The 17,903-nt window shown below is 37.9% G+C and overlaps 1 protein-coding gene across 1 annotated transcript in view; it reads left to right on the top strand.

The window, feature by feature from the left end:
- Positions 1 to 17,903, top strand: part of LOC149447611 (transmembrane protease serine 11D-like) — a 69,971-nt gene that overhangs the window by 21,874 nt on the left and 30,194 nt on the right. The window contains exons 6-7 of the mRNA XM_089652296.1: positions 175 to 326; positions 933 to 971. Of these exons, the coding sequence (XP_089508422.1) occupies positions 175 to 326; positions 933 to 971 (191 nt within the window). The remainder of the gene's footprint in view (positions 1 to 174; positions 327 to 932; positions 972 to 17,903) is intronic.

Here is a 17,903-nt window from a genome sequence, read left to right as displayed (position 1 = left end):
AAATTATACAGTATACTATACATATTATTTAGTGTTGCTTTTTTTCTTTCTTAATTTTCATGTTAGAGGAAACAAGTAGCCTCTTTACACCACACAGGCAAATTTGCTCATGTGCATGAAGCCTAAGTGTGCTTGATGTGTATTTACGTAACATGTTCTTGTTTTTTTCCTCAGCCCTGGAAGTGTTATCCCAGAATTTGTGATGACTTTAAATTTTGATAGTTTATTCAGCAAAAATGTATCTGTTCAGAAGATATTCTCAGAAAGCATGAAAAATACAAACACGGCACAATTCAACATTGACAGGAATTCACTGCAACTGACAGGTAAGTAGGACAACTCATGACTGATTTAGGAAAAAATAAGTTTCTTCCTCTTTTTTATCTTTCCTTGACTTCTTCTGAGCAGATGTGAGAACAAGAGCAGGACTACTTTCAGCATTAAAAGTTGTGAAATGAGATTTTTATAATAATTCCCACCCTTAAGGTGCATTCACACTTTTGAATGTACAAGCATTTCAGTTATGTGCGAGAACCCCAGAGAGGGTTTTCTGAGTTTAGCTGTGAGAGGCAGCCCAATTGAAACCAATGGGACTCTACGGGCTCCTGCAGCTATTCACATCCACTTGCATGTAATCCCTTATGCAGCAATCACATGTAAGTGATCAGCCCTGGAAGCAGATTGCCTGCATCCAGGACCAATTGCTCACATGTGATTGCTGTATGAGCGATTACATGGGAGTGGGTGTGATAAGCTGCGGGAGCTCCTAACCTCCTATTGATTTCAATGGGGCTGCCTCTCACAGGTAATCATGGGAATCCCTGCTGGGGTTCTTACATGTAGTAATATAGACATATACACACACACATACATACACACATACCAATTTGTATAAATAACTAGTAATTATTAATTACTGTTTTCACTTTTAGAAATTACATATGATGTGGCACAAAACCTTGTTAACAGTAGTAAGTACAAACTTTTTTTATATTTTGGGTAACGCTTTTACATTAAATGTTCAGCTCCAGCTATATTAAAAAATCCGATGACATGTAAAACTACGCTTGGAGACTAGCAAGTACCTCTGTTAGGCTTTACATTTATCTTTGGGTCCAAGGATCCTAGGAACAGACTGCACATGGGACCTTTATTTCTGTCCAAGTCATGAAAGTCCTGACCATTCTTGAAAGACCATTCTTGGTCCCAACCCCTTCACCCTTGGGCAACGAACAGATTCACATTATGGTAACATCTGAGTGTTGGTCCAATTCATATATCTGTCCTATTGATAGTGTTACGTATACATTATAAGCCTGGCTAAATTGTAGATGAATGTTAACCATGAGGCTTTACGGCTAACAACTCAACAACTCAGGCTAACAACAACTCAGGCTAACAACTCAAAATTGATTGGTGAATGGTGCTTTAAATGTCACTGTACCGAGTTTGCTGTTTGTACTTATCACATGTCTGATGAAGGGGTCTAGGGTGGCCACGAAATGTAATTTACTGCTGTGATGTGATCTCTTTAATCCATTTTTGGACACTATTTTGAGGCTTCAAGGTGTGCTGGCAATATACTGTATGCATCTAAAGTGAACACAGGCTAGACTAAAAATTACTTCTTTAGTAAATCAGGGATGAACAATTCTGCCTAGGTTCGGTTCGCAATGAGTTAATTGTAACCTGTGTGAAGTCTGTGAAAAATGAACTTTGCATTAAACCCCTTAAACTTTAGGCAAGCTATTGTCAAAAAGGGGCATGGAGACATGGGTACTTCCATATTGGATATTTAACAAAGCAATACATTTTTTAAACCAACTTCAAGGAACACAAAAGAAAAACACCAATCCTTTCAATTACATGCTTAGGAGATGCCTTTAGGCTGTGTGTGGTTTTACGGAACAGTATGATTTTCATAGACTGTGCCAGATATGCCATATTTTGGCATCACATATTTTGGATATGTATTAGATTTTTTACCGTTTACAATATGGATTGCCAGTAAAATTTAGACTGTGATGTTTTGATATAATAGCAACCAATATAAAGTGGCTGGACAGGCAGCAGACATCGGAGGCATGAGCCAAACTTCATCTAAGCTTTTTGCACTGAAACTCTTTGCACATTATTTAGTGGAAATTTCCTGGCGTGGGTTGCTCCAGAGTGGCAATTTTCCAGCCATATTTTTTTTTTTTTTTTATAATTTACATTTTTATTTTGTTTTCTGTATTTTTTGGTATTGATGTGATCGTTGACCAAGCATGTCTACGATTCCTCTACTTTGCAAGCATAATCTCTCTCACTCCCAGGCTATCATCATCCAGTTGTATTCTATTTTTATTCACTTATTTCACTGTAATCAGGCTATCAGAAGAATAGCTGCAGGAAGAAAACCTATGACCATAGATTGCATGGCCTTCCATAATGCAGGGAGAAGGTCAGACAGCCTAAAATCAACCCTTAAAAGCATTTAGAGATGCATATAGTAGTAATATTTTAATAATCTGCCAGAAAATCACAGATTTGCAAGCATACTTGACTTAATTGAAGGATGAAGACCAATAGGTCAACATCCTCAATGCATACAATTTATAAACTCCTAGATTGTAAACTCCAAGGAGCAGGGCCCTCCTATCCCTCTTGTATTGAACTGTATTGTTGCTGTATTGTCTCCCTTTATATTGTAAAGTGCTGAGCAAACTGTTGGAGCTATAAAAATCCTGTATAATAATAATAAATATAAATATAGCAACAGCAATAATATAAACATTTTATATATACTTATAATGCCACGCTCCTACTATAAATTCTTAATCACATATTATGTGTCACTCATCTAAATAAATAAATAAACTAAATAGTGATAATTGATAATAAATAATTAATGTGACATATAGATCAATATGTATAAATTAAACCAATATTGTGCTAAATTATACCATGTGTGCTCATTCAATGATATCAATACAATAAATTGTGCAAATATAATACATAAAGTGCATGAATAAATTAAAAAGTCTTTTTTATAAATTAGTGCAATGTGCAATGTGCAGGTGAACTCCTTAATCCCTCTTTCCAGGTGCCGTGTAGTCTCAATATGCGCTCACCTTAATATTTGCCCAAATAAATTTAGGAAATAGGAGATTTTCACATATGCTCCAAAGGTCTATCCATGAGTGGCTATGTGTATGGAGTAAGAGGAGATAAAAAGAGGATCTGAGCAGGCCTTCACTTCCATTTGGAATACCATATATAGGAGCATCATCCCACCAGTCCTGGAAGGACAAAAAGTTTATTTGCCTAAATTTATTTGGGCAAATATTAAGGTGAGCGCATATTGAGACTACACGGCACCTGGAAAGAGGGATTAAGGAGTTCACCTGCACATTGCACATTGCACTAATTTATAAAAAAGACTTTTTAATTTATTCATGCACTTTATGTATTATATTTGCACAATTTATTGTATTGATATCATTGATTGAGCACACATGGTATAATTTAGCACAATATTGGTTTAATTTATACATATTGATCTATATGTCACATTAATTATTTATTATCAATTATCACTATTTAGTTTATTTATTTATTTAGATGAGTGACACATAATATGTGATTAAGAATTTATAGTAGGAGCGCGGCATTATAAGTATATATAAATTGATTATTAGACACACAACCAAGTGAGTTTGTGAAAGTGTCAGCGCACCCAGTATAATATTTAGGTAGTTTATAATTACTAATAATATATTGAATACCTCAGTCATAGTAGCTCACAAGTATTCACTTTTAATAATAATATAAACATTATTTTTTCCTTTAATCTATAGTCACTTCCCATCTAAATATATTATATTGACTTCTAAGTTCATATAAATTCTCACAATACTTGATAACTGATAATAAATATTAGTTATTAAAACATAGAATAATAAAGTCACCAATTTAAAATTCACATTAATGTGACTGTGCCAAATAGAAGGAGAAAATAGAAAATAGGTTTGTGTTTTTATATGCGCTCCATATTTTTCAGCCCGAGTATTATTTAATGTACACCACTTCATAACATTTTGGCACTTCATAAAGGTTAATAGTAAAAATCAATGCTTAGTAATATGTGAAAATAGGAGAAAGAAGGGTTTCAAGGTGTCTACAGTAGCAGGTGGCAGCTGGCTGCGCATGCACTATTCACTCACTAAACAATTTTTTTTAACATGAGGTCTTTTTCCAAAAATGCAAACTTGTGTGGAATAAACTTGCATGATTGTTTCAATGGATGTGCATGCAGTGCAGATATTGTCTTTTCATGGGGGATAGACTAGTGATCAACAGAAAAACCCAGCTTGGCTGATGAAATTTCAAACTAGTAGGATCTGCTTTGGAGCATTTGCTATGGCTTTGGTAGTAGCTACAAATGTTTAAATGTTCCTCAAACTGACTGTAAAAGGTAGACATCTTCACATACCATGAGCTTCCCATTCCAACTTTGGTCCTCCTGAAGGTTCTGTATAAAGCACTTCCTCTTTGGAGTTCTGAAGCACCAACTCGTAGTGTTGTGTCTTCTGTGACTGAAAAATTCTGCCTTTGTTCTGTGGAAAAATGTTATTTACACCCAAATAAAGAAGGTGCCAGAACAAGACTTTGAGGAGAGTGGGTCATTACTAAGGAGTTTTGACAACTATTTCATAAGGCACATTACTGCTCAGCCTTCTTATACAAAGGCATGTTGGGGAAAGAAAATGTTCTGGAATAGACTATTATGACTTTTGAAGTGACTACTTTAACAAGATACTTATAGTGCTATTTACCACTTACCGCCAGGCCGTCATTTGACTATAGTCAAATAATGGCCAGGCGAACACCTCGTCTCTCCGGGAGGGTGTCACTTGACGTCCTTCCTGGATCGTGCTTTGCACGTGCGCCCACAGGGCCGCGCTGTGGTGAGATCTGCCAACGTCGGTGTACCTTAGACACAGCCGATGACAGATCTGTGTACTTGCCCCATTGCCAGTACCATGTGACTTGCTGTGACCAATCACAGCAGGTCACATGACAGTTGTATACAATGGATGACTTCCTTTCATGCCATCCATTGTATACAAGTGTGTCTAGCTGTGAATGGCCACAGCGATCACATGCACAGGCTGGGCCAATCACAGCCCATCTGTGTCATGTGATTAGCCGTGGCCAATCACAGCTAATCACAACAAAAAAAACCTGAATGAATCGATTTCATTCAGCTAAATGCTTGCTTATAGCAAATAAATTCTTTGCTACAAGCAATCAAAAAAAAAAATACTGATCACTTCCTGTTACTATGGAAACATTATACTACTTTGGTCATAGTGCAATATGAAAAAAAATCTTAAAAAAAGAGGAAAAAATGTAATATAAAAAAAAAAATAAATAAAGAAATGAAAAAAAATTTAAAATTATCAATTTTTTTTGTACTGTCACCAGTCAGTGTCCCTGATCACTGCCACACCAGTTATATGCTGACACTGTACTGCAGTGGTGACAGTATGTAAAAAAAAAAATGTGAAAATTAATTTTTAATTTCTTCACTTTCCGAAAACTTATGACAAAAAAATTACAACTTCAAATAACTCGCCATGGCTCTTATGAAATACGGCGGACTGTTTACTTTGCAAAAAGGGATCATTTGGGGGGATATCTGTACTGTTCTGACATTTTTTGGGCCTCAAGAAATTAGATTGGCTGTCAGTACTTCAGGATTGATCAATCTTCAGATATATCCCATAGTTTGTGAACTCTATAACTTTCCTACAGACTAAATAATAAATACTGATTTGGGTTATTTTCACCAAAGAAATGTGGCAGAATACATTTTGGCCTAAATTTATGAACAATTATTTATTTGCAAACTTTTATAACAGAAACAAAGAAAGACGTGTTTTGGACTTTTTTGTTAATTTAGCAAAAAATAAAAACCCCAGTGGTGAAATTTCATGTGAAATTGGCCTGGGCAGGAAGGGGGTAAAAGTGCTCGGTATTGAAGTGGTTAATAAGCTTTGTCTAAGATATTCCTATTAAATGGATTTTCCCTGCCATGCTTTTAGCAACCTGTATGTCCTTCATTCTAATGGATTGTTCTGCAGAATCAATAGTGAACATCAGATTTTCATACTTTAAATAACTATGCGGTTTCATTATTTACCTTTACAGTACCAAGCAGTACAGACACCCAGGTTCCTGTTAGCACAACCACTCAGACTCTTGTTGAGACATATACAGGTAAGTATTAGAAACACTAACACATCACATTCTCTTAAAGAACCAAAGCATTCATGTCTTCCATGGAATGGTCTGATTTTGAGAAATAATGCCCCACAGGGGTACCGTAATCTTTTTTGTTAGGTTTCTTTATGATGGTATATGAATAGTCATTCTTTTGTTTTTATTTCAGCCCTGTCTCCCCAATGTAACATCCTTGCTTGCACTTGTTGCTCCACCGCATTACAGCAGGAGCAATAACAGTGAAGTGGAGAGCGGGCGACCAGATATGATTATTGCACCACATCCCTTAAAATTGCAAATATTCAATAGAGGAGATGGCTCTTTTAGGGTGCATAAACATGAATACCAAACATTTTAAAAAGTAATATTTTTTTATTTTTGTAAAAAATAATAATTAAAAATAATTGTAGTTACTCGCTACATGCTCTGTGAGCTTTCACATTCAGGTTGAGCCATTGAGTCCCATATATATATATTTGATTAAATACTTTGTATTGGATATATTTAAGTTGTTTGGTAATTGTATAATATTCCTTTGATATACCTTTAGACTGCAGTCTAAATTGAAATTTCTTCAAAAAAATCTCCCCTGAAGAAGCCCGTGAGGGCGAAACATGTAGGGAGTAACTACAATTACATAACCAAGTTTGAATCTCAGTTTTACTCTTACTACTGAAATTGTTTTTATATTTCTGTATTTTTTCCTTTTTTGTTGTGTTTTTTTTACAAAAATACTAAATAAAAATTATATAACTTTTTAATATGTTTGATATTCATGTTTATGCATCCTAAAAGTCCCATCTCCTCTATTGAATAATTACAGCAGGTGCAGCTGTTTTATCCTGTAATATTAAAGGTTCCTTTTGTGTGACATTTTTTAAAATGGATTGATGTGGCTGCACAGTTTGTAGCGTTTCTTTTTGCAAGGTTTTATTCCCTTCTTTGTGTCCTTGTAAACAGAATGGAGTTTCCTGCTGCTTAATATATGTTTGAGGTTGGGTGGTTGCCTGAAGGCCATCATTGGGGGTTATTAGATTATTTCTTTTAGGGTTTTGTCCTCTGTTATGATGGGCTCTTTAATGATCTTACTTGTCCCTTCTAGTTTTGGATTGTATTTGGTTACTAGAGGTACATAACTATTTTTTTAAATCTCTTTGTATTGAAGAGGATTTTTTTCTTTGGTTTTCTGATGGTTTTGTTGCTGTAATCTTTCTGAAGGATGGAATTTGCCAATAGACGTTTATTTCTGCCTTCTAGGTCAGAGCATATATGGTGGTATCTAGTGGCCTGGCTATGTATGATGGCTTGATTGGTGTGCTGGGAGTGGAAGTTGGAACTATGGAGATATATATATTGAAGTGTGCAGTTTGTCATCCCTGATGGATTTTGTACTGTCTAGGAAGTTCACATGTGTGCTTGAATAGCCCAGTTTTAGTTTAACTGATGGCTGAATCATATTAGCCATTCATTAAATTTTTAGACTGTCTTAAATTTCTGTCCTTATGATGAAAATATTATCAATATAGTGATTGTATGCACTGTATAGTTTTTGTTGTATGTTGCTGAGAAATTTGTCGTTGGGGTCTGCCAAATAATAAGTTCACATTTGTACTTCATCAGTCAATGTTTAGTTTGATTGAAGGGTGAAAAGCATTAAGCAATAAGTACTTTTATAGACGTTCCCTTCCTTCCATATAATGAAAATATCAATATAGCGAAAGGATATTGTTGTCAGCTGTTGATATATTTGTCTACTGGGTATGCCATTTTTAGTTAGCATTTTTCTGGTGCCATTTTACTTCCCATTGCAGTACTCATACACTGAAGATTAAAGTTATTATCAAAGTGAAATAGTTGGGAGAATGAATTCAATGAGCAGTATAATATCTTCTGCATTGTATTTCTGGTTTGGTGATAAGAATCTGTGACATACAGCAGTTTCCACGTTGAAAGGGATTTTGCTGTAGAGAAAGTCTACATCCACAGTCACATAGTAGAAGTCCTTTTGGTGGTAATTGTATATTTTGGAGCTTGTTCAGGAAATCAGTTGTATCTTCCAGAAAACTGGCACTATTTAGCACATTTTCTGCAAGGGCTAAAATCAGTCAGCAAGTGCAAAACAAAAGTTCAACAAAGTGCGCATCTCTGTTGTGGTGCCATTACTTATTAATGGCATTCCAAACATGGGTAGAAATCCTGTGTTTTGTCATGTGAAAAACACAGAAAAATGTGCACTACAAAATGCACTTGGCTTGGTGCCAAAAAAGGTACATTATCTACTTTGCCATGTTTGTTGAGTTTAGGGCAGCCGATTTAAGTGAATGAGCTGAACTATGCTGTCGCATGGCCAACGTGCCAAAAAACACGGTAAAGAAATGGGTCGCAAAGTGTTTATACGGCCTAAGTCTAATCAGCAAATCCAACTATGTTTGAATTACTACCATTAAGTGTCCATTCACACTAGCTTGGTCTGCTGAAGTGCAATAAATGCAGGTTCATTTACATGCTTGTGTTGCGTTATGGCTATCTATTCACTTGAATAAGTGGACAAACTCACCACAACAGAACAAAAGCTATATTTTATTCTCTAGTAAAATGGAACAAGGAATCTAATTAGTTACTATAGGTAACATTGACATTTTCCCATTTTCTCCATGTCCTACTGTAAATTAGATAACTTTTGTCGTGTGTTGCCTACACTCTTGGGAGTAAAGTACATTACTCTCCAGAATCATGGCATCTAAAAATATTAAATGTCAAAATTATTTCTACTGAAAACAGGCTTATCTGCAAGGAAAACAAGCTGTCTTTAAGAAATGTAGTTTAACAGCATTTTTCCACTGAGAAAAAACAAAAATAGAGTCACTGTGCACTGACTTTGATGAAACCTCTCCCTAACTAAGAAGCTAGCACAATGAGATTCTCTCACAAAAGCTAATAAATACAAAACGTGCCATGCTCTAAAAATACAACTAAAAAATGTATTAGGTGAATCACCTAAAATCAGTGAAAAACCATATGACAAACCCAAAGAATGCAGAATACATTACAAATAAAAATTACAACAAAATGTGTGTTAAAATTTATATACAACACCATTTCCAAAAAAGTTATGACGCTGTGTAAAAACTACATAAAATCACAATGCAATGATTTGCGAATCTCACGAACATGTATTCTATTCACAATCAAAGACAGAAAACATATCAAATGTTTAAACTGAGAAAATGTACCAGAAGAAAAAATAAGATCATTTTGAAATTGATGGCAGCAACGTGTCTCAAAAAAGTTGACACAGGGCCAAATTTACCACAGTGTAGCATCCCCTCTTCTTTTAACAACACTATGTAAATGTCTGGGAAAAGAGGTGGTGGAAGAAAGGGGAGAGCCCTTCAGCCATCTGAGTGTAAAGTAGCTGAACCTGCCAACAGGAGGTGGAGTGGAGGTCCATATCTGATACTGGAAATTTTTTTCCCATCAGGCTTACATAGACCTGTAGTTTGAAGGTCTAGGAAAGGGTGAGCACATAATACACTCATGTGGTGATTTGTGGTGGAAGGAGGAGGTTTTTTCACCCACATTGGTCCTAAGAAGGAGTGTTGATTCACTCGAAGAGTGTCACTGAAAATCGCGGGTAATTACTGAAAGTTTCTGGGCAGATGTACTGCATATATATTTTAACACACACATTTTGTTTTGATATTTATTTGCAATGTATTCTGCACACTTTGGGTTTGTCTTATGAGTTGTCACTGATTTTAGGTGATTCACTGTTGGTAACAAAAATTTTTTTATAGTTTTTATAGTTTTATTTTTACAGCACTGCATGTTTTTCATATTTATTAGCATTTTTCCAGTTATCTATATTCTTACCGAAGTACTAATTTTTAAATAACACTAATCTACAGACTGGTGGAGGTGATCAAGTCACATGGGTTTGTTAGAGTATATCTAAACCCAAGACAAAAATGTAATACATTGCAGCTTACCAGTTCTTGGATTTGGTAGCTGCACTTATTTTTTTTTCTGAGTACATTTTTTTGCATGTTCAGAAAAATACCTATTTATCTAGATAGAAATCTATTATTCCTGTGTACTGAACTGAAATCTTAAACAATGTTAGATTTCCCACCTTCTGTGAACTACAAAACCCATCCTTTTTATGAAATGAAAATGAGGGGAAGGGGAGGAGTTTGTAGACCAAATCAGGAGAGCAATCTAGAGCGACATTGCTGCATCTCTAAATATACAGCACAGTGAGTGAGCATTGTTACCCTAGGACAAGAAGTATGTCAGGATCACCAGATAAAAATAAAAGATAATACTTGTTGGTATTGCCAGAAATCATGTGTCCTGTGAGTTGAACTGAAATCACAAATGTTATTTTCCTTGGAAGGTATCTTCTGTAAAATACAAATTTTCTTGCTAGCCATGTAATGGAGATAAAGCACAGAAAGAAAGCAGCCTATGGTGACAATCACGGCTCCTCCACAGATACAGTAGAGTGAGTGAATGTAGCCACACTAGAACAGGATATGAACAGGATATGTGTTATTTGCAGGGTCACCAGATGAAAACTAAGGAGTTTCCATACACTTATGAGACAAAAACACAGGACAGATCCAGTCTGCTTTGTTATTACAGCCTTTTATACATTGTACATTATCATATAAGTATTTCTTTTTACATCAGGAGCTGATTCCTGTTTATCCAACTGAAACCTTGGTCTAGGGCAGCCTTTCTCAAACAGAGTGCCCAGGCACCCTGGGGTACCTTGAGGTTTCTTCAGGGGTGCCTTGGCAAAATGTCTAAAAATTGCCCAAAACGTATACAAGCCAGCGGGTGGAAGGAGCCTGCCTTTTAGTTACACAAAGCCACAGGTTTCCATCGTGCACTATTATGACCTTATAGTCACTGGCGTCCTGACAACCAGTGACATCAGTTGATAAGGAGGATGTCAGCCACCTGCACAGCATCCTTGTTTGACCCTCCCCTGCCTCTCTCTGTCAGTGCTGGGGTCACATTAGCTCAGTCATGGAGAAAAATTGAAGGAGAAGAGAAACACTGGAATACTACTCAGTAACAGCGTGCAAAAGTGTATTTGCTTTGGAAGGATAAATCACCTCTAATGTTGGGTGTCCTACATGTGTGGATGTTGTTGCATTATATAAAACTATTAGAATAGGTTTTTGCATTGAAGAATGGGGTGCCCTTTTAAAATTATGGACAGTCTTGAGGCACCACATTTTAGAATGGGGTGCCTCAAGACTGTCTGTAAATTTAAAGGGTGCCTCGGGACTGTCCATAATTTTAAAGGGTGCCTTGATTGAGAAAAGGTTGACAAACACTGGTCTAGGGTGGTATATAGCCTTATCCTAAGTTGCTATCAGTAAGGGTCTGCATAAACTATTGCACCGCAGTAAAGCATATTGGTGCAACGCCGTACCACTCTGAATGGCACTCCTTCAACACACTTACATGCTGTGCCCTGTGCTGCCAAAAATGCTGCATGCACTTTTTTTTAGTACATTTTGATGAATTAGGTAGCCCTTTCAATTGAACTTTAACATCTTGCTCTACTTTTCCAATGTTCTAGGTGTATTGATGCACAATGGCTTAGTTATCTCTTTCGGCCTTTCTGCCCCCAGCAGTGTGCCCTGTGTGGTTATAATATCTGACCTATTTGTGTGAACTAAGGCTAATCACTGGATTAATATGGCAGGAAAATGACACAAGACAGTTGGCCAAAGAAGACAAGATGTGTAAATCTGGGTTAGCTTGGCGCTGTATTAATAAAACTTTGACATGTGTCAGTACCAGCTTGTATGGATGTCATGCCTATTGGCATTTTGATAAGCAGGGCTTGGAGTTTTGTTTACTATCTTTTAATAGTGTGTCTATAAATTAGTGAAGCGCTATAAATAATATATATAACATAGTGCCATTAATAACTCATAGTGCTGTATGAAAATATACTAATACATTCACAAAAGTATAAATGAGTGATAAACAATGTAATAAGTGATAAATATATATCCAAATAATTCATAAATCCAATTGATAAACTGATAATTGTGATTCACACACATAAATCATCAATGTGCATATAAAAAAACAAGTCCATGCAGGTGTAACTTGTGAAAACAAGAAGAGTGATCTTCACTTCTAGCGCTCAAAAATCCTCAAATGGCAGCAATGCCTGCTCACCTCCCCACACTGACCCACACAGGGCCAAAGGGCTATTAATCTCCTCTATGGCCGATCCTTTATTGCTGGTAGCTCATCAAGGGATCGCAGGACTTCCACTCCACCTCCACTCAATCGTTATATAGGACACAAAAAGAACTTCCCATAGTGTAATATTGTTTAATAATCGGATTTAAAACTAATAATTACACTCACATTTGTCTCCTTGTCACAAATAGCTGTTTCACCTCATCCCATAGGTGTGTAACATGAAGTAAGGGAAACCAATATGGCCGCTGCGTCCAGACATGCGTCCCCACGTGACCGGAAGTGACGTAACTAGAAACCGGATATGGCGTACCGACGCGTTGCGTCACGTGCGTTGTGACTTCATCAGTATTGCAAATTTTTGGTGCATTTTAGTGTTAGGCAGTCTATTTAAATGAATGGCCTGCCTCAATGCAACATGTGGCATAACATGCATTAATGTGCATGTGCTAATGCAGCACTGAGGAATTATCGTTTATAATAAAAGGTTCCAGACAGCCATCCTGCCTGTCAGTGCAACCTGGCTGGACGTTACATGTGTTGGTGCAATGGATTGCTTTTGACTCTGGATGGCACCTCCTCAATGCACTTGTGCTGCAACACAGTGCAATGTATGGCAGCACGCTAGTGTGTGTTTCTGTGTCTTGTGCTGACTAAAATTCTGCATGCATCTTTTTTGGTGCATTAAGTTCTTGATTCAAATTAAAAGGCTTCATGTTAACGCAAGGCATCGTGAATTATCATTGTATTTGAACTCTGCATAAAATCTGATCTCTCAGCTGTAGTTCCATTGGGAAAAATGAGTGCTGGGCCCTTCAATTTACGGTCAAACTGACAAGCAGATGCCATTGTTTTTCCTTTTTTTAATGCAGACATGCCATGGGATTGACTACTTTTTTTATTTACTTTCTTTTATAGTTCCGAGCTATACAAATTTTAGTACTTCAACAAAGAGCACTGGTCAGACTTCATTAGGTAGGTTAAATACATGAAACAAAGGGAAACTGAATGATTTTCTGTCAGTTTTATAAATTTTTGAGCTAGTCATGTGATATTTTAGTAGTGAAAACATGTGGTAATGTAACGAGTCATCAGCTGTCAATGGTTTCCCCACTGACAGCTGAATGTAAAAAATGAATTGCCAGAAATTAAAAATTAAGAAAAAAATAGTGTGGTGCCCCTCCCAATCCTTACATGAAGCTTGTAATGAACTTTGAGGGGAACCCCCATTGCCAAAATAAAAACAAAATCCATACCAGACCCTTATCTGAGCATGCAGTCCAGCAGGTCAGGAAAGGGGGAGAATGAGCGAGCAACCCCCCCTTCCTAAACCATACCAGGCCACATGCCCTCAACATGGGGGGATGCTTTGGGGCAGGGGGAGCTCAGCCCCCAAAAAACACCTTCTCCCCATGTTGATGGAGACCAGGATCTCTTCCCCACAACCACCAGCCACACCATTTTTTAACATTTTGCATCAATACCAGACCCAAAGGGCTTGGTATAGATAAAGGGGGACCCCACACCATTTTTTTTCTTAATTTTTAATTGCTGCCAATTATTTTTTTACATTCAGCTGTCAGTGGGAAATCCCTTTGAAAGCTGACTGATGATGTCATCGGTTGTTAAGGACACGGCGGTTGCCTGCTCCTTAACAACCAGTACATATTGCATGCCTCGACCACTATTTAATTACCTCATGCATTTAATTATTTATTTCCTTCTGTGAATTGACTTTAAGGTATTTTACTGTAGTATTCACTGAGCATCTTAGGTTGCCATCAGTCAGGGCACATTTACATAATAGTGCTCCAGTAATGTGCATTGGTGTGATAAGGTGACATTTATTCTGAATGGCAACCCAACCTCCTCTTCAATGAGCTAATACGTATTGCCTTGTTCTGCCAAAAATGTAGCACATTTTTGGTGTATTTTAGTGTTAGGAAATCCATTTAAATCAGGCATGTCCAAAGTCCGGCCCGCGGGCCATTTACGGCCCATGGGTCGGTTTAATACGGCCCTCCAACAGCCCTCCCTGCTCTGTGTAATGTGGCCCTCCCTTCTATGGCAGACAATCTTCTGCTTGAGAGCAGAGGGCAGTGCGCATGCCTGACTGCGGCGCGTTCTCCCTGGTCTGTGTAAATGCGGCTGTCGCACGGCCCTCCCTTCTGTGGCAGACAGTCTTCTGCTTGAGAGCAGTGCGCATGCGTGACTGCGCCGCGCTGGGAGCGACAGAGGGCGGTGACGTCAGGGCCGGGCTTCCAGCGTGAAGTGTGTTTCTCTTCCCCTCCTGGCTGCCGAGCAGAGACTTCAGCTCCAGCTACCTTTTTCACCCTTCACATTAGTGCAGGTAAGTTTTTTTTAAATTTATTTTCAATACATTGTGAAAACTCAGCTGTCAGTTGATCTTAATGTTATGAAATGAAAAGTATGTCGTTTGCAATTAACTTGGCATAAAATAATTTATTTGCATTTAATTGTAATGGTTCAAAGAATGTTCGGAAAAATGTTCGGCCCTCCACCATGTTCACTTCATCCAATCTGGCCCTCTTTGAAAAAAGTTTGGACACCCCTAATTTAAATGAATGGCCTGCCTAAATGCAACATGTGGCATAACATGCATTAATGTGCGTGTGCTAATGCAGCTCAACAGAGTGATTGGGCCCTGAGGAAATATTGTTTATAATAAAAGGTTCCAGACAGCCATCCTGCTTGTCAGTGCAACCTGGCTGGACTTTACATGTGTTGGTGCAATGGATTGCTCTTGACTCTGGATGGCACCTCCTCAATGCACTTGTGCTGCAACACAGTGCAATGTATGGCAGCACGCTAGTGTGTGTTTCTGTGTATTGTGCTGACTAAAATTCTGCATGCACCTTTTTTGGTGCATTAAGTTCTTGATTCAAATTAAAAGGCTTCATGTTAACACAAGGCATCGTGAATTATCATTCACTTTTAGTATTTACACATTCTGCATAAAATCTGATCTCTCAGCTGTAGTTCCATTGGGAAAAATGAGTGCTGGGCCCTTCAATTTACGGTCAAACTGACAAGCAGATGCCATTGTTTTTCCTTTTTTTAATGCAGACATGCCATGGGATTGACTACTTTTTTATTTACTTTCTTTTATAGTTCCGAGCTATACAAATTTTAGTACTTCAACACAGAGCACTGGTCAGACTTCATTAGGTAGGTTGAATACATGAAACAAAGGGAAACTGAATTATATTTCATCAGTTTCATAAAATTTTTAGCTAGTCATGTGATATTTTAGTAGTGAAAACATGCGGTAATGTAACGAGTCATCAGCTATCAGTGGTTTCCCCGCTGACAGCTGAATGTAAAAAAAGAATTGCCAGAAATTAAAAATTAAGAAAAAAATGGTGTGGGGCCCCTCCCAATCCTTGCATGAGGTTTGTAATGGACTTCAAGGGGAACCTGCATGCCAAAATAAAAGCAAAATTCATACCAGACCCATCTCTGAGCATGCGGCCCAGTAGGTCAGGAAAGGAGGAGGATAAGCGAGCAACCCCCCCTTCCTAAGCCATACCAGGCCACATACCCTCAACATGGGGAGATGCTTTGTGGCAGGGTGAGCTCTGCCTCCAAAAAGCACCTTCTACCCATGTTGATGGGGACATGGACCTCTTCCCCACAACCACCAGCTTCACCATTGTATTTACTTTTGACATTAACACCAGACCCAAAGGGCTTGGTATAGATAAGGGCTTGGTATCGATAAGGGGGGACCCCATACCATTTTTTTTCTTAATTTTTAATTGCCGGCAATTATTTTTTTCACATTAAGCTGTCAGTGGGAAATTCCTTTGACAGCTGACTGATGATGTCATCAGTTGCTAAGGACACGGTAGCCACCCTCTCCATAACAACCATGACAGTTACTGGTCGTTAAGGATGACGGTGATTGCCCACTCCTTAACAACCAGTACATACTGCATGCCTCGACCACTAGTTAATTACCACATGAATTTAATTATTTATTTACATCTGTGAATTGACGTTAAGGTCTTTTACTGTAGTATTCTCTGAGCATCTTAGGTTGCCATCAGTCAGGGCACATTTACACAATGTAAAGTAATGTACAGTAATGTGCATTGGTGTGATAAGGTGACATTTATTCTGAATGGCAACCCAACCTCCTCTTCAATGAACTAATGAGTATTGCCTTGTTCTGCCAAAAATGCAGCACATTTTTGGTGTATTTTAGTGTTAGGAAATCCATTTAAATGAATGGCCTGCCTAAATGCAACATGTGGCATAACATGCATTAATGTGTGTGTGTTAATGCAGCTCAACAGAGCGATTGGGCCCGAAGAATTATCGTTTATAATAAAAGGTTCCAGACAGCCATCCTGCCTGTCAGTGCAACCTGGCTGGACTTTACATGTGTTGGTGCAATGGATTGCTCTTGACTCTGGATGGCACCTCCTCAATGCACTTGTACTGAAACACAGTGCAATGTACCGCAGCACACTAGTGTATGTTTCTGTGCTGACAAAAATTCTGCATGCACCTTTTTTGGTGCATTAAGTTCTTGATTCAAATTAAAAGGCTTCATGTTAACACAAGGCATCGTGAATTATCATTCACTTTTAGTATTTACACATTCTGCATAAAATCTGATCTCTCAGCTGTAGTTCCATTGGGAAAAATGAGTGCTGGGTCCTTCAATTTACGGTCAAACTGACAAACAGATGCCATTGTTTTTCCTTTTTTTAATGCAGACATGCCACGGGATTGACTACTTTTTTATTTACTTTCTTTTATAGTTCCGAGCTATACAAATTTTAGTACTTCAACACAGAGCACTGGTCAAACTTCATTAGGTAGGTTAAATACATGAAACAAAGGGAAACTGAATGATTTTCCGTCACTTTTATAACATTTTGAGCTAGTCATGTGATAGTTTAGTAGTGAAAACATGCGGTAATGTAACGAGTCATCAGCTGCCAGTGGTTTCCCTGCTGACAGCTGAATGTAAAAAAAGAATTGCTGGAAATTAAAAATTAAGAAAAATCCATACCAGACCCCTATCTGAGCATGCTCAGCAGGTCAGGAAAGGGGGAGGATGAGCGAGCAACCCCCCCTTCCTGAACCATACCAGGCCACATGCCCTCAACATGGGGGATGCTTTGGGGCAGGGGGAGCTCTGCCCCCAAAAAAGCACCTTCTCCCAATGTTGATGGGGACAAGGACCTCTTCCCCACAACCATCAGCCACACCATTTTTTAAAATTTTGGCATAAATACCAGACCCAAAGGGCTTGGTATGGATAAGGGGGGACCCCACACCATTTTTTACTTAATTTTTAATTGCTGGCAATTCTTTTTTTTGCATTCAGCTGCCAGTGGGAAATCCCTTTGACAGCTGATGACTGATGA

This window comes from Staurois parvus, unplaced genomic scaffold, assembly GCF_062004578.1.
Source record: "Staurois parvus isolate SC_StPar_1 unplaced genomic scaffold, SC_StPar_1.0 ptg000679l, whole genome shotgun sequence".
In the NCBI taxonomy this organism is placed as follows: Eukaryota; Metazoa; Chordata; class Amphibia; order Anura; family Ranidae; genus Staurois; species Staurois parvus.
This window is presented reverse-complemented; position numbering and strand designations above follow the sequence as displayed.